General features: G+C 56.8%; 1 protein-coding gene across 1 annotated transcript; it reads left to right on the top strand.

The window, feature by feature from the left end:
• The first annotated feature begins 1,136 nt into the window (after window positions 1–1,136).
• Window positions 1,137–24,332, top strand: Pcnx3 (pecanex 3). Its single transcript, XM_028855861.2, is given in 36 exon segments — window positions 1,137–1,471; window positions 1,815–2,002; window positions 2,231–2,280; window positions 2,283–2,329; window positions 2,437–2,476; window positions 2,576–2,671; window positions 2,885–4,012; window positions 4,443–4,566; window positions 4,647–4,825; window positions 5,250–5,340; window positions 5,715–5,850; window positions 7,885–8,006; window positions 9,244–9,397; window positions 9,634–9,666; window positions 9,876–10,047; window positions 10,154–10,264; window positions 10,583–10,674; window positions 10,833–10,942; window positions 11,094–11,199; window positions 11,311–11,403; window positions 11,489–11,639; window positions 13,399–13,543; window positions 13,860–14,037; window positions 15,193–15,301; window positions 15,416–15,545; window positions 15,957–16,015; window positions 16,120–16,335; window positions 16,987–17,240; window positions 21,255–21,485; window positions 21,648–21,751; window positions 21,976–22,123; window positions 22,220–22,450; window positions 22,530–22,804; window positions 23,148–23,281; window positions 23,360–23,655; window positions 23,732–24,332. Coding segments are annotated over 36 exon segments (6,081 nt in total). The 5' UTR covers window positions 1,137–1,318; the 3' UTR covers window positions 23,927–24,332.
• Window positions 24,333–24,749: the final 417 nt, after the last annotated feature.

Genomic DNA, 24,749 nt, shown 5'->3' on the forward strand with positions numbered 1-24,749 from the left:
GATTGCCCCCAAATCCGAGTCTGGTCTTGGCTATGAAGTTGCAGGACTCTTTAAGCTTCGTTCTTTTTATACATGAAATAACAACATACCCTGCTTTGCAGGGCTGGAGGGGGTGGGGGGACAGGGAAGATTGGAACTTCAGAACTAGCTACACCTCAAGCTCTTGGAACCATGTAAAATTCTCTTCCTTTCACCTGAGAGACAACTCGCTTTTTCGTGTTCTCTCCCCAACAGGTAGAAACCTGAACCTGTTGTCCAGAACTCTGCCCGGGATTGGGTTGAGAGCAGAAGAGCCTCCAACCACCTCTTCGTTGGTTAAACCCACTTGCCTTGTGTCTGTCACTTTAAGAGAAACTATGCCATCCTGTGCGACTACTCAGGCCTGTTCTGGAGGAGTCCCTCTCCGCTTCGTCCGGGCACTGACCCGGAAGTAGAGGGGCTCCAGACCAGCGACGACTAGGACTTGCGGTCTGGCACTAGGAGGGGCGGCCCAGGTTGGGGGCGTGACCCGGGGACGCAAACTGGAAGGAGCCGCGAGGAGCCCCAGCCTCCAGCTTTTGCCCCCCTCCTGTAAGGCATTAGAAGAGCGCAAAGGCTGTTACCCAATGGCGAGCCCCCAGGGCGCGCGCATGCGCCCTATCGCTCCCCATTTTTGGGGTTCTCTAGATTTAGACTGCGTGCACGCCTGAGACACCCCTGCATCCCGTCACTTCGCTGCTTCTCTGCGCTTGCGCACTTTTGCCACCGGGTTTTCCTTTTCCGGGTCCCCCCTCGCTCTGGCGGGCGCATGCGCCAATGCAGGCTGGCAGCTCGCGGCTCCTTCTTCCGGCCTCCCCTTTGCGCCGGCACCGGTAGAAGCGGGGCGAACGCCGAGCCCCAAGCGAGTGACCTGCGACCCCGGAAGTGGACCTCAGTGTTCCAAGGCAGTCGCCGGTTCGGAGCCAAGAGAGCGATCAGCAGCACGCGAGAGCACCCACTCCACGCCCACCTCTGGATGCCGCCGACGGGTGCCCAGCCCATGCCCTGCGTCTGCCTTGAAGCCCGGCCCCTCACCACAGTTCTGGGCCTCCAGAGGGGGCCCAGGCCCCGCCTCTGATGCAGTCCCACCCCTGTATCCCGGCCTGATCCGGCTGACGGCCTGGGCCGGCCCCGCCCCCTGCCCGCGCCCGCGCCCCTCCGATCCCCTCCCCCGCTGGGGGAGGCCATGGCGTGAGCCCTCGATCAGATCCCGGGACCCTCGGGCGCCAGGCGGGGCATGGGCCGGGGGCCGCCCCCATGAGGGTCCCGGGAGGAGGGCGTGCGCAGCAGCGGCTGGGCCATGGGGTCTCAGGTGTTGCAGATCCTGCGCCAGGGGGTGTGGGCCTCGCTCACTGGAGGTTGGTTCTTCGATCCGCATCAGAGCACCTTCTCCAACTGCTTCCATCTCTATGTGTGGATCTTCTTGCTCATCTTTCCCTTCTTGCTGTACATGGTGAGAGCCTGCCACCACCTGTAAGCGCTGGGAGAGGGAGGGCAGCCCGGCAGGGATGGGCCCCGTGTCTTGAGCCCTGGGGTGTTAGAGTGAGACTAGTCACCGTGGAGTCGGGGCGTGTGTGGAGGGAAGACCAAGTCTTTCCTACGTAGGGTTACCTTGAGTGCCGCCTTGAATCTGTTTCTTCGGTTAAACAGAAAACTGCTCCGAACGGGGTCTTTGTACTGCCGCGTGAGGGGTGACGAACTTTGTAAACTGGTGAATCCTAGCCATGGCGGTGGTTGCAGGTGCACCCTCAAGGGAGCTTCTGTGAGAGGGGACCTGACTTAACTGTCACCTCCAGGTCCTGCCCCCCAGCTTGATGGTCGCCGGAGTGTACTGCCTCGTGGTAGCTGTCATCTTTGCGACCATCAAGACTGTGAACTATCGCCTGCACGCCATGTTTGACCAGGGTGAGATTGTGGAGAAACGTACCTCTACCATGGGGGAGCAGGAAGAAGAGGCTGCCCAGGGCGACAACAGTCTTCCCAGGTGGGTAGGGCCACGGCTGCCCCAGTGAGTGTCGTGTCTCTGTGTCGTGTCTGTGTCTCGGAAGTTCGAGAGGGCCGAGGAGATGTTGGCTCCGAGCACTGACTGCAGGCAGTCTTAGAGCTGTAAAAGGGAGCCTTGAGGAGAGGAAGGAGCGTTAATTAAGGATGGTGAGAAACAGTGAAGAGAGATTAGCTGAGAGCTCACGCTCGGCTCTCCTCTCTGTTGCAGGGACCCCGGTGTGGAGATGACAGTGTTCCGGAAAGTGAGCTCCACGCCCCCGTACGCTGCAGTTCCCAGCATTCCGTGTTTGGCTTCAACCAGGTTTCGGTGAGTCGGCCCAGTCTCGGACTCGTCTCGCTGCTGTCCTGGGGGCCAGCGCCAAGCCCGCTTCTGGCCCTCTTTGTTCATTTGTGTTCTCTCTCCTGTCTTACCAGGAACTGCTGCCCCGGATGGAGGATTCTGGGCCCCTCAGAGGTAGGTGGCTGCTGTTCTGGGCTGGCTCATGGTAGTGTGGAACAGGAGGACATAGAGGACCCCAGGGCCCTGGTGACAATCTTGGTGCTGTGGTTATAGACATCAAGGAGCTGGTACGGGAGCAGGGCAGCAACAATGTGATTGTGACCTCTGCCGATCGAGAGATGCTCAAGCTCAGCTCTCAAGAGAAACTGAGTGAGTGCACACAGTAGGGCAGGGGTCTGTCAGGAATACCTCACGGCTTGTGTTTGTCTCATCCCAACTTTGGCTACGTTGCTCCTGGATGGGACCCCGCTGGTGTTCCCCTCCTGGTCGTACCCTCGGGAAAACAGAGGTTGTGAGGTCCCCTTAACCACCAGTTGCCTTTGCCACATACCCTCTCTCATCCCATCTTCCTTTTTCCGACAGTTGGAGACCTTCCCCAGACACCCCCAGGGGCTGTCCCCGACCCCTCTCTCCCCAGCACGGACTCTTCGGAGCGTTCTCCCCTGGCTGCAGACGGCGTTCCCTGGGGCGGGAGCAGTGTGGCAGACACTCCCATGAGCCCCTTACTGAAGGGGAGCCTCAGCCAGGAGCTAAGCAAGAGCTTCCTGACCCTGACCCGGCCTGACCGGGCCCTGGTGAGGACCAGCAGTCGGCGGGAACAGTGTCGAGGAACCGGAGGCTACCAGCCCCTGGACCGGCGGGGCTCAGGCGACCCCACCCCCCAGAAGGCTGGCTCTTCAGACTCCTGCTTCAGCGGCACCGACAGGGAGACCCTGAGCAGCTTCAAGAGTGAGAAGACCAACTCCACACACCTGGACAGCCCCCCTGGTGGGCGTGCCCCCGAGGGCAGCGACACCGACCCCCCCTCGGAGGCTGAGCTGCCTGCCTCCCCAGATGCTGGGGTCCCCTCCGACGACACACTCCGCTCCTTTGACACAGTCGTTGGAGCAGGGACGCCACCGGGCCAAGCCGAGCCGCTCCTGGTTGTTCGGCCCAAGGACTTGGCCCTGCTTCGGCCGCACAAACGGCGGCCCCCCACGCGAGGACACTCTCCGCCCGGCCGTGCCCCGAGACGGCCCTTGCTTGAGGGTCCGGGCTTCTTTGAAGATGAAGACACCAGCGAAGGTAGTGAGCTGAGCCCAGCGTCCAGTCTCCGGTCTCAGCGCCGCTACAGTACTGACAGCTCCTCATCTACTTCGTGCTACTCCCCTGAGAGCTCCCGGGGTGCAGCAGGGGGTCCCCGGAAGCGGCGGGCCCCTCATGGGGCTGAAGAAGGAACGGCTGTGCCCCCTAAGCGACCATATGGGACCCAGCGGACTCCCAGTACGGCCAGCGGCAAAACTCACGCCCGCGTGCTGAGCATGGACGGGGCAGGCGGAGATGTCCTGAGAGCCCCCCTGGCTGGCTCCAAGGCGGAGCTGGAAGCCCAGCCCGGAGTGGAGCTGGCTGCCGGTGAGCCTGCTGTGCAGCCCGCTGAAGCCCGCCGGGGACCTGCTGCCAACCAGCCTGGCTGGCGCGGGGAGCTGCAGGAGGAAGGTGCTGTGGGGGGAGGTGAGTGTGGGCCCCAGGGGTGAGGGTCGAGCTTGGGGAAAGGGCCGGCTGCAGCAGACCTAGTCAGCATCAGCTTAGCCTCCGTGTCAGGAGGCAGATGGATGTGGATTTAGTGGTTAGGAATGGTGGCTCAGCGGAGCCCGGCTAACGGCCTGGCTCCAGGTCCTGCGGTGAGCACCTGAGCGTCTGTTCCCCGAGGACATCCTCTACCACACTTCTCCATCTGCCCACCAGCGGGGCAGGCCAGATCCTTGTCATCCTTGCTTCTAGACGAGAAAGCTCAGGCACGGACGGCCACCGATGCCCTGGCAGGGTTCCTGAGACCACGTGTTACTGTACTAAGTCTAACCTTTCCTCCATGCTGGAGCACCTGTCCTGACCCCGGCCCAGCCGAGCCTGTCACTTACGCTTGGGGCTTCTTTCTGGGCAGCACCCGAGGACACAGGTCAGCGGGAATGCACGAGCAACGTGAGGCGAGCTCAGGCTATCCGGAGACGACACAATGCGGGCAGCAACCCCACCCCTCCAGCCTCTGTCATGGGCTCACCACCCAGGTGAGCATCTGCCCCCTCGCTGCAGGGCAGAGGGGCCGGCCGCCTCCTCCTGGTGCTGACTTAGGGCTTCTGCTGTCCAGCAGCCTGCAGGAGACTCAGCGGGGCCGGGCTGCCTCCCACTCCCGGGCACTGACTCTGCCCTCGGCCCTGCACTTCGCCTCTTCCCTGCTGCTCACCCGAGCTGGCCCCAACGTCCATGAAGCCAGCAATTTTGATGACACCTCCGAGGGTGCTGTGCACTATTTCTACGACGAGAGCGGTAAGCCCTGCCCAAGCCGGCCCAGCATGTCCCCGGTGCTTCCCACAACATCGCTGGCTCCGCACTCACCCACAGCACTGGTGGTCGATGAGTCCTCCCTTGGCTCTGTGGCAAGTGCTTGGCCTGGGCTGCCCGATGTCACCCTTGCAGCATCTCTGAGGTGTGGGTGTCAGCATCCCCGCTCTGCGGATGGGAAGCCACCTGAAGCCGCCACAGGCTGAGCTAGTGGTAGAACAGAGCCAGATCCGAGGCAGGCTGACCACAGGGCCCAGGCTTTGGATCTTTAGGTCCCTTCCTGTCTAACACTTGGTCCCCAGGGCTGGGCTGTCACGGCAGGGGACATACCCCAGGGCTCCTCCTCGTTGGTTGGCCCTGACGCCCCGTTAGATCCGTCCTTGACAGTGCTGCTGTGCCTCTGTCCCAGGTGTGCGGCGGTCGTATACCTTTGGCCTAGCTGGAGGTGGTTACGAGAACCCCGTGGGACAGCCAGGGGAGCAGGCAGCCAATGGAGCCTGGTGAGTCTCTAGGCTGGAAGGCCTGGTAGGCTGTGTTTCTGGGGAGCACCTGAACCTAGTGTTCTTGCTGTGTGGGCAGCACAGGCCCGGGAGGGGAAGATGAGGAGGAGGCTGGGACATGCCGTCACGCCGGGCTTCCAAGTCTAGGAAGCATAGTCCTGGCTTCCTGGGGGGAGGGCGGAGGAAGTACATCTTTTACACGTCGGCCAGGGCCTGCAAGAGAGGCACTTGTACTGTCTCTCTTCTGACCCCGGTGTTCTTGCCCCTTGGAGGTCCCAGCCATGGGGCAGGCATCCCCCTGGCCTGGCCTTGGTTTCCGTCTCACCAAGTCGCGGGTTTGCCCACGGCCCTCCCCCTCCCTGCTGTGCCCACAGGGACCGTCACTCACACTCCTCCAGCTTCCACTCCGCTGACGTGCCTGAAGCCCCAGGGGGTCTGAACCTGCTGCAGCCCAGGCCGGTGGTTCTTCAGGGCATGCAGGTGCGCAGGGTGCCCCTGGAGATCCCAGAGGTGAGGAGCAGCTTTGAGAGGCCGTGTGGAGGGAAGGGGACAGGGTGCATGTAAGCAGAGGACTAAGGCTGGCCTGGGTAGATAGCCTGCCCGGGCATCCCAGGAGGGATAGATTACCCTCAGGAAGAGCTTGGGGTGCCACTGTGTCCCCGTCTTTAATGGCTTGGCAGAGGTTGCACAGACTTGGGGTGAATGGCTCTGAAGTCTCACGTTTCCTTACTCGGGGAACGTGTCTGCTGTGTTCCTCTCTGGCCCTAGAGTGCAGCAGCTAGCGGGGTAATGGATGCTTCACAGAGAGACTTGCAGAGTGGCAGTTGAGTTTGTCCTGTGCCTGGCAGTCTCCAAGTGTGACTGATTGCCTGAGGTTACCTGTTAATGCACCTCATCACCCATGGTTAGTGATAGTGTCCTCCTTGACTGCTGATCGGTTATCACTTCCACAGTCATGCCAGTAGTAACAGAAGCACTAAGAATGTATAGAACATGACCTCAGCTATTGTCCCAGCTTCTCCAGAGACTGAGACAGGAGTCCCACACGAGCCCGAGAGTGGAAGGCCAGCCTCGAGGACAAAGTGGGATCCTGTGCCTATTAAAATACATACACACTCAGATCGAAACAAAACACCACCCAAACGTGTTCGCAGAGTTCAGAGAATAGTCTTAAAAGGACTAACTCAAAATGCTTAACACCTAAGATCACAGATGGACTTTGAGCACTGCTAGAATCCGCCATGTGCCAGTTTGTGTGAGACAATGGGGATTGAATGCTGGGCAAACATTCTATCACCAGGCTGTTTTCCCAGCCCTCTATTATTATTATTATTATTATTATTATTATTATTATTATTATTTATCTTGAGACAGGATTTCACTAAGTTGATTAGGTTAGCCTTAACCTCACTCTGTAGCTCAGGTAGGCCTTGAATTTGGGATTCTCCTGCCTCAGCTTCCCAAGTACCTGGGATTATAGGTCATTGCTGCCAGCCTGGCTACCTTTTCGTGACTCATTCATTTTATGGAACCATTGTGTAGAGGCGTGGTAGCAGCAGCCTTGCTATCTGTGTGCTTGTCGTTTATGGGCAGAGCTGTGCATCTTCGGGTCTCCATTGTATCCTGCAGATGCTGTGTGTGTGTGTGTGCATGCCTGCCCCCTTCCCCTGCCTCCCCTGTGTGTGTGTGTGTGTGTGTGTGTGTGTGTGTGTGTGTGTGTATCTGTCTGGGTATCTGGGTATGTGTGTGTGTGTCTGTCTGTCTGTCTTTCTCTGGGTGTGTGTCTCTCTGTCTTTCTCTCTGGATGTGTGTGTGTGTGTGTGTGTGTGTGTGTGTGTGTGTGTGTGTGTGTGTGTTTGTATGTGTGTGTGTGTCTGTCTTTCTCTCTCTGGGTATATGTGGACATGCACATGCATGCACACTCGTACAGGCATATCACAGTGTCCATGTGAAGGAGTCAGTGTTCTCTATCCACCCTGGAGTTGAGGGATTGAACTCAGGCTGTCAGGCTTGTGTGGCAAGTGCTCTTCCCTCTGAGCCATCCCGACAACTGATTGACACTGTTGAATGAAGTGTACACCAGCCTAAAGAAGCTAAGTACTATTCTCTGGGACACACAGCTCTGGTCTGTCCTCAGGTGGTCTGTGCTCCTGAGTGGGTTGTCCCGGTGACCATAGTGGCTCCATGTTGAAGGAGATACCATTTGTGCTAGGTCCTGAAGGACAAAGTAGACTTCACTGAAGAGTCTGCCTGAGTGGGGAAGATGGACATAAGATTTGGTGACTCTGGCACCTGGCAGCCTGTAGCAACAATTCAGCCGTGTCCTAGGAACCTAGAGCTAGGAGCAAGCCCTTCTGATTGAGAGTCAGAGCAGGCATAGGGCCACGAGACAGTGTGACCTTGTGTGCTACAGTACATGCTCAGTCGTCTGACCAGTGTGTTGGGGGAGGGATGATGATAGATCGTGGGGGTGGGGGCTGATGGCCGCGGCTGTGGGGACTGCAGTTTGACCTGCTGGACCAGGACTCCCTGCACGACTCCCAGGAGCAGACGCTGATGGAGGAGGCGCCGCCCCGGGCCCAGCACAGCTATAAGTACTGGTTCCTTCCCGGCCGTTGGACCTCTGTGCGCTATGAGCGGCTGGCCCTGCTGGCTCTGTTGGACCGGTGAGTACCTGCAGTCATTGTTTACTAACCCCAGAAAGTGCTGGGGCTCTGCTCTTCCGAACTCGGAACCCGTTGAGATGGCCATGCTGTCAGAGGTCCTGAATGGCGCAGTTGCTGGAGGCTGTGTTGGATTTTTGTTGTTGTTGTTTTGGGTTTTTAAGAAAGGGTTTCATAAACCAGGCTGGGTTCAAATTCGATATGTAGCTGAGGCTAGCCTTGAACTCCTGGTCATCCTGTTTCCACCTGCCATGCTGAGGTTACAGGTGTGCACTACTATACCTGGCTTGGTTTCTGTTTTTGAGACAAGGTCTTGTTTGTAGCGTAGACTGGCCTGAAATTCACTCTGTAATCCAGGCTGGTCCAGACCTCCAGTGATCCTTCTGCCTCAACCTTGAAAGTTCTAGAACTAGAGTCCTGAAGCACCACTCCTGATTGCAGTGGGTGTCTTTAGGCTCCTCTGGAGTACAAAGGGGTTGGGGTACAGGGCTACCCTTCCTTCCAAGCCTTTCTCAAAATGAATGACTCCTTACTGTTCTCCCTTTCCAGGATCAGGTTTTTCTTTCCTTCTATTCTGTTTGCCTGAGTGCTGTAACCTAAATAGGTTCATAAACTTGATTGCCTCAAAAACCTTTCCTGGGGGCTGGAGAGATGGCTCAGTGGTTAAGAGCACTGGCTGCTCTTCCATAGGTCCTGAGTTCAATTCCCAGCAACCACATGGTGGCTCACAACCATCTGTAATAGGATATGATGCCCTCTTCTGATGTGCAGGTGTACATGCAGAGCACTCATACATAAAATATAAATAAATAGATATTTTAATTATTTAAAAAAACCAAAACTTTCCCATGTTCAGAGGGGAAACAAAGGCCAGAAAGATGAAGTCAAAGGACCTTTGTTTGCCATCAAGGAGTTGGGCCTGATCCCCCAGGCTGGTTTCCTGTCTCTCCCCCTTGTTCAGCCTGCAACTGGGGAAGGTAGGATACTGCGCGTGTACACACCATGGCGCTCCTGCTGTGTGCACACTGTAACTCATGTCAGCATGGACAGGAAGTGGATACAGCCAGTGACCCAACAAGATGGTTTTTGAGAGCAAATGTCACCTGGTCTCTTTCCTGTGAGGTCAGAAGTTTAGCTTTTCAGAGGCCCAGAGGTGGATCTTTAGGACAGAGTCCTGTCTCCCCAACTCTTCTTAGAAACGGGGGTGGGAAGCCGTGCCCTGATTCCCATTTCTTTGTAGGACGAGGGGGATAATGGAGAACATTTTTGGCGTTGGACTGAGCAGCCTGGTTGCCTTCCTGGGATACCTGTTGCTGCTCAAAGGCTTCTTCACTGACATCTGGGTCTTTCAGTTCTGCCTGGTCATCGCTTCCTGTCAGTACTCCCTGCTCAAGGTCAGACCTGGCTCCCTGAACCCACAGCTTTCCCCTTGTTCCAGGTCTGAGGGGAGGTATAGATAATCCGATTAAGGTTCCCGGTAGCCAGCTCCCCATCTGACAAGAACAGGGTCCTGCCTTGGTCACTTACTACTGCCCAGTGGTGGAGCTGGGCAGCTCTCAGTGCTTTGGTTCTTGTATGGGCACACACAACCCTTTGGTTCTTGGTGCCAATACAACCCTGTCTCTTCCAGAGTGTGCAGCCCGATGCGGCATCTCCCATGCATGTGAGTACCTGTGAGGTCAGTGCTCTGGCCGCAAGGCCTCAGTGCAGGCCCTGGTGGGAGAGGGGCAGGGCTCCCTTACTCCCCGCTTTGGCCCCGCCTTCCCCAGCTTCCCAGCTTGGAGGTGGCCGAGTCTGGGCGTGTGGAATATGTGCACGTGCCAGCAGGGTGGTCAGTGGGAATGCCCAGTTCCTCACCGGCCCACTCCCTAGGGCCACAACTGGGTGATTGCGTACAGCCGGCCCGTCTACTTCTGCATCTGCTGTCTGCTCATCTGGCTGCTGGATGCCCTGGGCACAGCTCAGCCCTTCCCACCCGTCTCTCTCTACGGCCTCACGCTCTTCTCTGCCTCTTTCTTCTTCTGTGCCCGAGACGTGGCCACTGGTGAGGCAGGGCAGGGCAAGGGTGACCCCAAGGGAGTGAGTCTGGAGGGTGGGCTTGGGGGGGAGGGTGGTAGACTGACTGGGCCTTCACTCCCCCTTTTGAACAGTGTTCACCTTGTGCTTCCCGTTCGTCTTCCTCCTGGGCCTCTTGCCCCAGGTCAACACCTGCCTCATGTACCTCCTGGAGCAGATAGACATGCACGGCTTTGGAGGCACAGGTATTGTGCCCACAGGTGGCTTAGGGGCCAGGAGGGTCCACCCACAGATTGGGGCTACAGCTGGAGTTCTTCGAGAGCCTTCCCTGCATCCATATCGTGGCTGCAAGGGCCCTGTGCTTCCTTTTCTCCCTCTCCTCCTCTTTCGTCTCCCTTCCCCAGGCAAGTGGGTTCAGCCCAGAACACTAGAAACTCTGAGAGCCTCTTGGAGGAGGGTGGTGTCCTGGGAGGTCTTGTGGGAATTGAGGAGCAGTGGGACAGGGTGAGTTGGAGATGCCCAGAGGCCAGAGCTGGGCTTCACCTACTTCTCCCTGCTCCCAGCCGCCACCAGCCCGCTCACTGCGGTCTTCAGCCTCACCCGGAGCCTGCTGGCTGCCGCCCTGCTCTACGGCTTCTGCCTTGGGGCCATTAAGGTAGTGCTGGCCTGTGGGGGCTGGGCGTGCTGAGCCCTGTGGGGTTGTTGGGACAGGGCTGTGAATGGAGTTCAGCAGTGGCTTCTCACTGGGACACCCAGTGTCTCTTCCAATACTTCTCTTCACCACCCCTGACCAGCATGGGTTCTTTCCTTTAGACACCTTGGCCGGAGCAGCACGTCCCTGTCCTCTTCTCAGTCTTCTGTGGCCTCCTGGTGGCATTGTCCTACCATCTAAGCCGGCAGAGCAGTGACCCCACTGTGCTCTGGTGGGTGCTGCATGTGCCTGTCTGTGTGCATACATGTGCACCCTTGAGTGTGTGTGTGTGTGTGTGTGTGTGTGTGTGTGTGTGCATGCGTGCCTGGGACTTGGAAGGGACAGTAGCGCTTGCCTTGGTCTCTGACTCGTCTTCCCTCCAGGTCTCTAGTCCGGAGTAAGCTCTTCCCTGAGCTGGAGGAGCGGAGCCTAGAGACCGCCCGGGCAGAGCCCCCAGACCCGCTGCCAGAGAAGATGCGCCAGTCGGTGGTGAGGGATGGGAACGATGAGGGTGCAGGGTATGGAACTCTGGCCGGTCTGGGGCTGGGGGGCATGTGACCCACGCAGCAGGCAGTCAGGCTGTGTCTTCTGGCTCTGCAGCGTGAGGTCTTGCACTCCGACCTGGTGATGTGTATGGTGATCGCCGTGCTCACCTTTGCCATCAGTGCCAGCACCGTCTTCATTGCCCTGAAGGTTTGTGTGGTGAAAGTCACCCCCTCTTGGTTCTGGTAAGAGCCTGCTGGGCCCGAGTTGATCCTCTGTCCTCTCCCTCCTGCAGTCGGTGCTGGGCTTTGTGTTGTACGCACTGGCGGGGGCTGTGGGCTTCTTCACACACTACCTGCTGCCCCAGCTCCGCAAACAGCTGCCCTGGTTCTGCCTCTCACAGCCTGTGCTGAAGCCGCTGGAATACAGCCAGTATGAAGTGCGGGGTGAGTGCCGCCTGCTCCCTTCTTCCGGGTGCCCGGGCTGCAAGAGTCTGGTCGGAGAACAATGTGATGAGAAGTGTGGTCCTCTGGGCCGAGGGTGTCAGCAGAAGGCACCTGCTGCCATCCTGCCCTCTGCCCTCTGCGCCTACTCCTTTCCGTGGCCTGGTGCAGTTTCTGCTGTACTCTGAACCGGTGCACCACCCCTGGCCTGCCTCCCTGCTGCTGCTAACAGCAGAGGAATTCCAACACTTTCAAAACGGATTTCAAATCCTGAATTGCCACCTGTGCGTCAGAGCCATTTAGTGCCTGTTGCTGGCAGTATTTTCTAAAAAAAAAATCTTCCAGGCTATATTTTAAAATGTTCTACATGGTCCACACCTTTAATCCCAGCACTCAGGAGGCGAAAGCAGGTGGATCTCTGTGAGCTTGAGGCCAGCCTGGTCTACAGAGCGAGTTCCAGGCCAACTGGGGTTCATAGTGAGATCCTGTCTCAGAACAAAAAGCTCCTCTAGCCTCTAACATCTTGGTTGGTGGGGCTGGAGAGATGGCTCAGCAGTTAGAGCACTGACTGCTCTTTCAGAGGACCTGGGTTTGATTCCTAGCACCCAGGTGTTGGCTCACAATCTGCTGTTAGTCCTGTTCCAGGAGGTCTGATGACCTCTCTGGCCTCCAAAGGCACTGCATACACATGATGCACAGATATTCATGCAGGCAAAACACCCATACATGTGCACTTTTATCTGTCTGTCTGTCTGTCTGTCTATTTTGTTTTTCAAGACAGGGTTTCTCCATGTAGTTTTGGTCCCTGTCTGGGATCTCACTCTGTAGACCAGGCTGTCCTCAAACTCACAGAGATTCACCTGGCTCTGCCTCCTGAGTGCACCGCCACCCGGCGATACAAAGATCACATTACTTACTGTTTTATTAACAGAATTGTGTGTGTGTGTGTGTGTGTGTGTGTGTGTGTGTGTGTGTGTGTGTGTGAGGTCAGAGAACAACCTCCAGGGGTTGGTTCTCTCTACCATGTGCCCCTGGGACTCATCAGGTTCGGGGGCTGACTATTTTGCCACCCCTCCCTTATTTTCCTTTTTGAATGGTTCTTTAAACAGTTTTTTATTTTTTGAGATCATACATCGTTTCCCCTCTTCCCTCTTCCTTCCAGCCCTCCCTCGTGTCCATCCTCCTGCTCACTCTGAAATTCATGGCCCTGTGTTCTTTAATTGTTGTTACCCACGCGGACTGCTCAGTACATAGTTGTTATTTGTATGTAGTGCTTGTTTTTCTCAAACAATGGGCAGTTGGCCTGGGCCAGCGTCCCCATCTGTCCTCTCATTAGCTTAAACCAAGAGCTTGCCCCTCAGAAGGGCCTGCAGCTTGGGGTCCTCTTGACCCCCTCAGCCTATTCTACATAACTTTTGCCTATCTCTGGTGGGTCTCTAAGAGGTTTTTTATTTGTTTATTTTGTTTTTTTAATCAGGTTTGTTTCCATGGACAGTAAAAACAGAACAAAGTCCCCCCGTCATCACTCCCAAGCCTGTGACATGCTAAGTGGCATGCAGAGCCCCTGTCCTGCTGGGCTCTTCATCCTCATTCAGAGCTGTCCACAGTCTTCCCTCCTCACTAGCCAAAGTCTCCAGGAGGCCAGGCCAGCACAGCGTCTTCAGGGTGCTTTCTGGCCCTGTGTGGATCGTCCTCTGGGTCCCTCCTCATGGGCCCCGTGGAGGGCCAGCTGTCAGCCACCCACCCTGCCTTTCCGTTGCAGGTGCTGCCCAGGTGATGTGGTTTGAGAAGCTCTATGCTGGCCTGCAGTGTGTTGAGAAGTACCTCATCTACCCTGCTGTGGTTCTCAACGCTCTCACAGTGGATGCCCACACGGTTGTCAGCCATCCAGACAAATTCTGCCTCTAGTGAGGACCACTCACTCCCCTCTCTGCCATTCTCTGTCCGCATCCTCATTGATCCCACTGAGGAATGGGTAGTATCTAAGCAAGGCAAAGTAGGACTGCAGCTCTTAATGAGCTGTCGTTTGAAGCAACTGTGTCCCCAGCACTTCATTCAGAGGTACTGAGCCTAAGAGTCATTGACACAGAAAACGGGGGTACTGTTCTAGTCGCCAGCCAGCAGGTGCCTAGGGTTGCGTTCAGACCTATCGGTGAGAGATGTGTGTCTGTGCCCGCTCCTCCCTAAGGCCCTGCCATGTCTGAATGCCTGCCCCACCCACAGCTGCCGGGCATTGCTGATGACTGTGGCTGGGCTGAAGCTGCTCCGCTCAGCCTTCTGTTGCCCACCCCAGCAGTACCTGACCTTGGCCTTCACCGTCCTGCTCTTCCACTTCGACTACCCGCGCCTCTCACAGGGCTTTCTGCTCGACTACTTCCTCATGTCCCTGCTCTGCAGCAAGGTAAGCTGCCGGCGTTGACTCCGACTCCAGGTTGACAAGAGCATACAGAGCAGAACTGTTGTGTCCGAGGGAAAGAATGTGCCCGGGACCTGCGGCCTGTCCCCTGCCGTCTTGTGTGGCTTCGGTTGTGGGCCTTTGCAGTGGTCTGTGGAAGGGATTCCTCCACCTCGCCCTGCAGAGAGCAGACTGAGGCTTGAGGGGGAACCTACATCAGGCCCTCCTGGGACTTGATGGCCACTCTGACCTCACAACCAGCTTCCTCAGGATCAGCAATGTCAAGACCTGACCCTGTCGCCTGGATGTTGTAAAGCCTCTGAGCTCTGCCCCTTTACCGGCCTCCACCGGAACCCAGTTCAGAGCTGAGAGTATATATCCTAGGGCCTGGGTGTACAGCTATTCTCTTGGGCCATGGGCCATGGGATCCCCCAGTCAGGTCATATTGATCAAAGGACCGTTGTCCACATCATCATGAAGGTCTACCTGCCATCTGTCATGGTCCTGGGACTCACAATTGGCCCCTAATTATTTTTCTTAGTTTGATTTTTGTTTGCTGGCAAGCTTCCATATTAGGTCGTCTTCTACTTTTATTTATTTGATGTTTGTTTGCTTGAATTTGAATTCAGGGCTTTAGTTGTGCTGGGCAGACATTCTACTACTGAGCTGTTACATTAACCCTCTTTGGACTCTTGAGATAGAGTCTTACTACGTTACCTGAACTCACTCTACAGCCCAGCTGCCCTGAAACTTGTGATCTTTTAAATATCTGGAACTATTAGAAACCGGCCTACCAGACTTGCCTTAGACCCTTCTAGGGCCTAGGGTTATCTCTTGAAATTCTCATTAGTGACGACTGAGCAACCTGACCTGAGAGTCATTTCCCTCCTCTGCCTTTATCTGAAGGGGACCTTCCCCATCTGTGAACCGGGGAAAGCAATAGGGAGCCCCCGCTGCCCTCATGGAACTAACTAGCTAATGCTCTTTAGAGCCAGGTAGAAGTTCCCGTGGGTTCAGGTGTTGCCAGCCAAGTCCAGACAGAAAGGGCTGGGAGAGGTCTTGACGTCCATCCCATGGGACTGGTGTCTGGAGGTTTGGCAGATCTCGCCACCGTGTGTGACCATGTCTGTGTTCTGTCCCCTCCGCCTTGATGACCTGCAGCTGTGGGACCTGCTGTACAAGCTGCGTTTTGTGCTGACCTACATTGCGCCCTGGCAGATCACCTGGGGCTCAGCCTTCCATGCCTTCGCCCAGCCCTTCGCTGTACCACGTATCCAGCTTCCAGCTGTCCTTTGGGGGTGGGGGGGTGTGGAGAGCAGCCTGGGGTTGCAGAGGGAGGAGTGGGAGGTCCCATGTGCCTGTCACCTCCTTGACCTGCGCCCAGACTCGGCCATGCTGTTCCTCCAGGCCCTCCTCTCAGGGCTCTTCTCCACACCACTCAACCCCCTGCTGGGTAGTGCCGTCTTCATCATGTCCTACGCAAGGCCCCTCAAGTTCTGGGAGAGGGACTACAAGTAAGTCTCGTGAGAGAGAGGATTTGGTGACCAGCAAGATGAGGCCCCGGAGTCCTGGCCAGAAAGGGGCTCTGATACCCACAGCAAGGGTGTGGGTGCTTGGCCTCAGTGGGGATACTTGAGGTAGTGAGTCTGGTAAAGGCCAAACGTGTACCAGGCCAAAGCCTCAAGAGAGGCTGCCTGGCCTTAGAACCCATTCCTCTCCAGGTCTCCCTCTCCTTGTGGTCCTGTGTGAGTCCCTTTATGTCCGGGAGACTTGGCCTCCTTATCTGACAGCTCCAGTGGGCTGTTAGAGATGGCATCTGCTCATAGCTCAGGGATGTGTTTTAGAGAGGACCAGGACGGAAGCTGGGCAGAGAAGTTGCTGATGGGCTGCCGGCCCTGGCTGATCCATTGTTACTCTCTGAACAGCACTAAACGTGTGGATCATTCCAACACCCGCCTGGTGACACAGCTGGACCGGAACCCAGGTGGGTAGCCACTGGTCCAGGAGCTTACAGGCAGGTGAGGTGTCCCCCTGGAGGGCGCCCTCTTTCCTGACACCTTTGCCCGGGTGTGTGTGTTTGTGTCCCAGGAGCTGACGACAACAACCTCAACTCCATCTTCTATGAGCACTTGACGCGCTCGCTGCAGCACACCCTGTGTGGGGACTTGGTGCTGGGCCGCTGGGGCAACTATGGCCCTGGTGACTGCTTTGTCCTGGCCTCCGACTACCTCAACGCGCTGGTGCACCTCATCGAGGTTGGAAATGGCCTCGTCACCTTCCAGCTGCGTGGCCTTGAGTTCAGGGGTGAGCCACGCAGCTGAGCTGGGGGGTGAGGAGCAGAGTAAGCAGAGCCTGAGCTGGGACACATTTCATGTCGTGTTGAGACTCGATCCTAGTCAAGCTCTTGGTAATCTCAGGCAAGGCTGTCTTCTTCCCTGAGCCTGGGTTTTCTACCCTGGCCGCTCACTCTCCAGTGACACCCGCCACAGGCACACACCACCTCTGTCCTCACAGGGAGTCCAGGGATGAAAGCTGAGACCCTGGGCCCTGATGCCAGCTTCCGGCCCGCTCTGGGTCTTAACTGGGTGCCTGACAAGCACCGTGCCAGCATTGTGGGTAGCTGGTTCCTTGTTCTCAGGAGCTCATACGTGCTGTATGCCAGCTTGAGACAAGTCTCTGGGGCAGAGAGAGAGGCTCCATGCATAGCACATGAGCACCAGGACCTTGAGAAAGGCACTTTATAAATTTTGATCTTTGCCTCATGACATGGGGGGACTGAACCCATTTCTCTCTGTCAGTTGAAATTGTGGGGAGAAAGGGTCTCTTTGTTAACCCATTCTTTTAGTAACCTTTACTCAGTGTCTTAGGGTGGAAGCTGAGAAGCAGTGGGTCTAGTGACGTGCCGGGCAGGTAGGGATTACCTAGCGGCCCTGACTGGGCAACCCTGTCCCACAGGCACATATTGCCAGCAGCGTGAGGTGGAGGCCATCACTGAAGGTGTGGAGGAAGATGAGGGCTGCTGCTGCTGTGAGCCTGGCCACCTGCCACGAGTCCTGTCCTTCAATGCTGCCTTTGGGCAGCGCTGGCTGGCCTGGGAGGTGACAGCCAGCAAGTACGTGCTGGAAGGCTACAGCATCAGCGACAACAACGCTGCCTCCATGCTGCAGGTGTTCGACCTCCGCAAGATCCTCATCACCTACTATGTCAAGGTACGGCGGGTGCCTGCTCCCCGGGGAGTGACCAGTGAGTCCGCCTACTGTGAGCATGCTCAGTCTGTCTGTCGTCGGGAGTGTTGGGAGCCTGTTTTGGTCAAGAGAAACATAGGACTCAGTTTAAGCGTTCTTCACAGTGCTACCATCAGACAGCAGGCGACCGAGGCCTTGGTGAACAGGTACCCCGAGTAGGAGCTCCCTGGTGCCCCTTCTTCCAGAAGGCCTGTTTCCGGCCCCAAGTGTGGAGGGTGGGTGGGCAGCCCAGTCGTGGATCCCCTGCCAGGTCGGAGGGTCCAGCTGTGACAGTGGGCTGAGGTGTCTTCAGGGCCTCAGCTGGGGCTACGGGCATGGTAGACGGTATGGCTAGCGTGCCTCGGGCCCTAGACTCGGTTCATAGTTCCCAAACCAAAACAGTCAAAGCCGCCCACCAGCCTTGCCCAGTGATGGATGGTGCTTGCTGACAGGCGTCGTGAGGTGGCCCCAGGACCCCAGCAGTACTGCACATTGAAGGTGGGCTCTGTGCTGGGCATCTCACCTGAGCTGGATAGACTCCACACAAACACGGAGAAGCCTCTGGTGTCCCGTCATAGAAGCTGGCTCCTGCTGTAACTCAAGCATTTGATAGGTGGAGGCAGGAAGGTTAGGATTCAAGGCCAGTCTGGACTATGAGAGAGACTCTCAAACAACCACAACAAAGAGGGCTGGTTAGATGCTTGCCATGCAAGGATGAGGACCGAATTCAAGTCCTGAGAAAGCTGGATGTATTGGCCTGACCTATAGTCCCAGATCTGAGGAGGCAGATAGAGAAGGAGCTCTGGAGCTGGCTGGCCGGTAAGTTTAGCCAAATTGGTAAGCTCCAGGTTCAGTGAGATACCTTGACTCAAAAATAAGGTAGAGAGCAATTGAGGAAGATAATTGATGTCGTTTCTGGTCTCCACATGCACATGTAGACAAATGGTTGGCAGAGGTGAAGTAATTGGTTGGGATTTCGGCATTGGTTGGTGACAGAGCCAGGTTCTAGGCTCAGGCCTGGCATCTCAGTCACTAGGTTTTACTGCCTAGGCCTCGGGCTCTGAGTCAGGCCGGAGGGTCTTGAGACCGTTGAGAGCACTGAGACTGAGCACTGGACAGGGAATTGTAGGGCTTCAGGGACCTAGAACAGTGCCTCCCTTGTCCTATCTCAGTTTACCCCTTGGAAAGCAGGGGCTCGCAGGCTTTGGGGATGAACGGACAAGGCTTTGTGACACTCAGGAGGGGGCACTGTGCAAGTGTCTTCCTTACTGTTCTGTTGCTGGGAAGAGACACCACGGCCAAGGCAACTTCTAAAAGCACCAGATCAGGGCCTGCTTAGAGTTGCAGAGGCTGAGTCCACATCATCATGCAGGGAGCATGGTAGGAGGCAGGCTTGCAGTGGCTGAGAGCTTCTGTCTTAGCCACATGACCCACCCTGTGACACGCAGCCCTGTGACACACCTCCTCCACAAGGCCACACCTCCTAGTCCTTCCTAAATAGTCCACCAAGTGAGAACCGAACATTGAAATAGATGAGCCTCTGCTGGCCATTCTCATCCAAACCACCACAGACTGTGATGGGTTGGTGGTCACAGTGCAGATCCTACATGCTCTTAAGACCTGCCCTGAAACTGTGGTGACCTGCTGGGGTTAGATGAGCCTTCCTCATGAGGTTCCCTTTAAGGCAGACTCATACAACCCAAGTCTGTCCCTCTACCCCAGGCCCTGTGGACATCCTTCAGTGTCATGTGTTGGAAAACCTGAGAAACCGTAATTCCTGCTGTTCCTTCTGTCCTCCCAACCACTCCTAGGGAAGAGTTTGTAAGGCTCTGCCCACTCTCCACTTCACCAAGAAGCAGGCCAGAAGTAATCCAGAGGTTCATTTCTTTTTCTTTTTTCTTTTTTGGTTCTTTGGGAGAGGTTTCTCTGTGTAGTTTTGGTGCCTGTCTTGGAGCTTGCTCTGTAGACCAGGCTGGCCTATAACTCACAGAGGTCTGCCTGGCTCTGCCTCAGAGTGCTGGGACTAAAGGTGTGCGCCACCACTGCCCGGCCAGAGCTTCATTTCTAACCCCAGATCACTCCGCTGTCAAGATCCTGTCTGCCTTCCTGAGCCTCTGAAGAAGGGAGCTTCTGTCAGGCCACCCCACTGCTTCCCACGAGTCTTATCAGACCTGGGTGTGCCCTAGACTGCTGTGCACCAGGCACTAGTCAGGCTTAGGCTGGCCGACGGAAACGTGCTTGGCCTTGGCTAGCTTTACCATCCCCTGAAGATGCAGTTTGCCTTCGTCTCGGTACCTGAGCACCTGGGCAGAAGCAGCTTGGAGACGTGAAAAGGCATGTAGGAGTAAAGCTTGGGAGGAAAGGCAGGGCTCAGGCATAGCAGCTGCGCCAGGAGCCCAGGCCACGGCACTGCTTAGACCTTCTGGATGGGCCAGACCAGACTCTGCCTCCCCATGCAGCTTTGGCTGTGCTACGGTATTTCTGCTCATGTCTTGCCCTTCCTGTGAGCATCACTTAGTAGTGGGTAACAAATAAAATCCAGTCTCTGGGCACAGAGCCTCCAGCTCCCTGCAGCCACCTGCAGCCAAGCCTCATCCTCAAGGTCTTAGTTTTTGCATGTTAGGTTGCATTCTTTGGTGGACCTTGGGAAAGATGGCGCCTGTGTGATGGCCCCATCACAGCTGAAGAGTCAGCTTTCAGACCTCATATAGGCAGTGGGCCAAGTGCAGGAAGGCACCATGGTCCTGAGGCCCATGCATGGTCAGTGAAATGTACCCAGGCAGCATTTTTGGTACAACCAACTACAGAGAGTGTTCTAGACAGGAGCTCTTACTAGGAAGTCTTGGACTTTGGTGTCATCTTGAGAATCACTCAGAAGGCATGTCATAGAACACAATGAACTTCATTAACACGTGCCAGGCCAGCTCCTCCCTGACCCAGAAGCAATGCTTTTGGGTTTTTCTCAGGGGCTGTGGTGGTACCTGGACTTTAGCGATGCTCTCTAGGCAGGAAGGTCAATCTGGAGGCCAAAGCTCCCTTATTCAACTCCTGTTCCTTCCTTTTAGTGAGATAGAAGTCAGCAGCCAGTCCTCACCAGACTTCTTCTCATCGACTTGTGCCAAAGCCACATCTGTGTAGGGATCTGATGGACACACACAGATGTGCTGCTGTGCACTCACTGACTCCGTGTTCTCCACCTGGGGAGCTGTTTTGTCCTAGCTTGTACCCTGGCCATTTTGCCCAGGCACAGCCTCCCAATGTCCCACACAGTTATCCTGCTTGGTTGCCTACTGCCTGAGCGCTCCTGTCCATGGCCAGCTGCACCCTGGGCTTTTAGTGAACCTTACCCAGGCAGAAGGCCAACCCCATCAGCTTCAGCTCAGGCTGGCACGTGGAGTCCCCATAACCTCGCGGTTTGCCAGCTGTCCCGGCCACCAGCTACCTCCTTCCCCAAAGCTGCTCTCCACCCGCCCGGCCAGCAGGGTGTCTTAAGAAGAGCCAGACGCTCTGAACTTAGGTAGAGAAGGTCTAATGTCTGTCATAGTCATTTGTCTAAAGGGACCCATGACCCAGGTCATGTAGGTTCCCTGGGCTGTAGGCAACACTCAGTCTCTGACCTTCCTGGCCCTGAGAGCTAGGTGTTGCACAGTGTCTTCACATTCCAGCCCAGTTTCCTTCTTGGGTGACATTGGGCAAGACTGTCATCCATGTGAGCCTCCATTCCCCTTACAGATGGGCTGGGTTCTAGGAATGGCAAGAAGAGGACAGTGAGCAGATCTGCCTACAATGTGGGAGCACTCTGTGTGGTGCCTCCTGCTGGTTCTTACTCTTCGTCCCAGGAGAGGAGTCACGTGCCTGCTTAGCTTCAGAGAGCTGAGCTGAGCTGCTGCAGAAGCTGCATCATAGGAAGCATTGTAGCTCAAGGATGGAGTGATTTCTCCCCATTGCAGGGGTTTTGGGGTGGAGCTGTACCCCTGACTCCTGCCCCTCCTCTCCCAGAGCATCATCTACTATGTGAGCCGCTCTCCAAAGCTGGAGACCTGGCTGAACCATGAGGGCATCACGGCTGCCTTACGGCCTGTGCGAGCCCTTGGCTACGCTGATTCAGACCCTACCTTCTCACTGAGTGTGGATGAGGACTATGACCTTCGCCTGTCGGGCCTCTCGCTGCCGTCCTTCTGCGCCGTCCACCTTGAATGGATCCAGTACTGTGCCTCTCGGCGCAGCCAGGTCAGGCCGCCACTCCCTTAGATCTGCCTCTCCCCAGACTAAGGACTTGGAGTTCCCGGTCACCCCCTTCAACCTAGTGACAATCAGTCTAGACTCTAGCCTCAACCCCAAGTTTTCAGTCCTACACTGAGCTGTGCTCATACTGGGGTCTCTGTGCCGTAGCCCGTGGACCAGGATTGGAATTCACCATTGGTCACACTATGCTTTGGCCTGTGTGTGCTGGGTCGCCGGGCCCTGGGGACAGCCGCACACAGCATGTCTGCCAGGTGAGTGCCCACCGCCAGCTGGGCCTCTCCTCTCCCTCTACCCTCCCCGAGGAGCTCTAAATTCCTGTTGGATGTGCTTCTTGTCTCACGCGGACAAGACTCTGACCAGTCCTGGCCTCGCCTGCTCTTCACTGCGCTGTGAGGGAGAGGCTGGCTTCCTTGGCAAGGTGGGGAACAGTCCCTTCCGGCTCTCTCCCTGTTGCTAATGTCTTCTCCCCACCCAGCCTAGAACCCTTCCTCTATGGCCTGCACGCCCTGTTCAAGGGGGACTTTCGAATCACCTCCCCGCGTGATGAGTGGGTCTTCGCTGATATGGACCTGCTTCACCGAGTGGTGGCACCTGGGGTTCGCATGGCCCTCAAGCTTCACCAGGTGGGGAGGAGTGTGCCCAGGCAGAGTGGGCAGGTGAGGGATGAAGCCTTTCCCTAAGGCAGCAGTTCCTGACTCCTGTCCGCTCCTCCCCACCAGGATCATTTCACATCTCCTGATGAGTATGAGGAACCGGCAGCCCTCTATGATGCCATTGCGGCCAATGAGGAGCGGCTGGTCATCTCACATGAGGGCGACCCCGCCTGGCGTAGTGCCATCCTCAGCAACACGCCCTCCCTGCTGGCACTGCGCCACGTCATGGACGATGCTTCTGATGAGTACAAGATCATCATGCTCAACCGGCGCCATCTCAGCTTCCGAGTCATTAAGGTGGGGCAGGTGGTCCTACTCCGCCTTGCAGGCCAGGCCCTCCGTGGTGCCGTGCCCTGACTTTGGTGTGGCCCCCCAGGTAAACCGAGAGTGTGTGCGTGGGCTCTGGGCCGGGCAGCAGCAGGAGCTGGTGTTCCTGCGCAACCGCAACCCCGAGCGGGGCAGCATCCAGAATGCCAAGCAGGCCCTCCGCAACATGATCAACTCCTCCTGTGACCAGCCGCTGGGCTACCCCATCTACGTGTCACCTCTCACCACATCCCTGGCTGGCAGCCACCCCCAGCTGCGGGCGCTGTGGGGTGGTCCTGTCAGCCTGGGTGCCATTGCCCGGTGGCTCCTGCGCAGCTGGGAGAGGTGAGCCCTGGCTGCCACCTCTTGCTGAGGGCCTGATGCTCTGGGATTCCAGGGTGGCAGGGGCACAGAGGGGTGAACGAAACAGCTCCCGCCATGGCCACAGAGATGAAGTCCTGGAGTCAGTGAGCCTGGACCCTGAGAGATGACCCTTTACCCAGAGAGAGCCCCGACCCCCTAAGGCTGACTTTAATGTTTAAGCAAAAGACTTTGAAAACGAGGCAGCAAAATTTCCTGAGAGATGAGAATCCTGAGACTTGGCTGTTAGCTGACTTTTCCTAGGGCTCGGAAGACCTCTGGCCTCAGCCCTGGTCTCCCTTTCACACGTCTCTACTTTTCCACCCAGACTTCATAAGGGCTGTGGCGCTGGCTGCAATAGCGGTGGGAATGTGGATGACTCGGACTGTGGGGGGGGAGGCGGCCTGACCTCCCTCAGCAGTAACCCCCCCTTGGCACACCCCACACCTGAAAACACAGCAGGTGAGCAAGCAGAGCTGGGCTGGACCTGTGGGGAGACTGTGGCCGACTGATGCCTTTGCTCTTATCTGTCTCCTACAGGCAGCAGTGAGCCCCTCCCACCAGGTCCCAGCTGGGGGCCACGGCCTTCCCTTGGTGGCTCTGGTGATGGGCGGCCCCTTCCTCTGCTGCAGTGGCCTCCCCCTCGGCTTCCTGGACCACCCCCTGCCTCGCCTGCTCCCACTGAGGGTCCCCGGCCCTCAAGACCTTCTGGCCCTGGTCTCCTCAGTTCTGAGGGACCCAGTGGGAAGTGGAGTCTAGGGGGTCGGAAGGGACTGGGGGGATCTGATGGGGAGCCATCCTCAGGGAGCCCCAAAGGAGGCACCCCCAAATCTCAGGTAAGGGACCTGCGGGAGGAGGAGATCCCAGGAGGCTCAGGTCTGCTTGTCTGCTCACCTCTCTTCCTTTCCACAGGCCCCTCTAGACCTCAGCCTCAGTCCTGACGTCAGTTCTGAGGCCTCCCCCGCCAGAACAACCCAAGACATTCCTTGCTTGGACAGCAGTGCCCCTGACAGTGGCACACCCACCGGCGCCCCGGGTGACTGGCCTGTCCCTGTAGAGGAGCGAGAGAGCCCAGCTGCCCAGCCCTTGCTGGAGCATCAGTACTGAGCAGCCTGGCCTCTACTGGATCTCATCCCAGGACTCAGTAACTCGGACTCTGCTCCACCACAGAACGGACTGGCTCTGGCGACTGCACCCTGATCTCTGGCGACTTCAGGCAGAGTCGGAACTGAGTGACCAGACTCTCCCTGACCCACGGCCTGGATGCCCCAAATTGAGGCAGCAGCCTCCTAGCCAGGCCTAAGAGCCAAACCCATGGGCTGGTCCCTCTTTGAGCCCATGGCCAGGACTGACTGTCCCGGGCCTGTACTGCCTACAAGGCTGGTCTCTTGAGCCTGGACCTGGGCCCTGACACGTGGCAAGGGTGGTTTCCTTCGTTCTTTTTGTCATTTTTCTTTGTTTTTCTCCTCTGTGCTTCAGAGACACCAAATTAATAACACTATTTTTGATTTTGGTTGGCAGTTTCTTTAATGTGGGACTAGGTGAGGTTGCTAGAGGTGGCTAAGGTAGGGAGAATGAACCCCAAGGGTGAAGGGTGTGGGCTTACATCCAAGTGGGGATCAGCTAGAGTGGACAGGCTCCCAGCCCTAGTGCCTCACATAGTCGTCAGCCTTGATCTTAACCAACACCGTACTCCGAACCTCAGCTCGTCCATGCTTAAAGAGGGCCACACCTGCATAGGAAGGATTACTCTGTTTGTGAGACAGGGTCTCACTGTGGACGGCCTATGCAGACCAGGCTGGCCTTGAACTCGGATCCACCTGCCTCTGCCTCCAAAGTGCTGAGGTTAATGGCTTCCATCACCACACCTGGCGTAAATGAGACGTTTTACAGACAAATGACGGCCTTTGTAGAGCAGTAACTTAGGCCC

The sequence above is a fragment of the Peromyscus leucopus genome, chromosome 1 (genome assembly GCF_004664715.2).
Source record: "Peromyscus leucopus breed LL Stock chromosome 1, UCI_PerLeu_2.1, whole genome shotgun sequence".
NCBI classification, from domain to species: Eukaryota; Metazoa; Chordata; class Mammalia; order Rodentia; family Cricetidae; genus Peromyscus; species Peromyscus leucopus.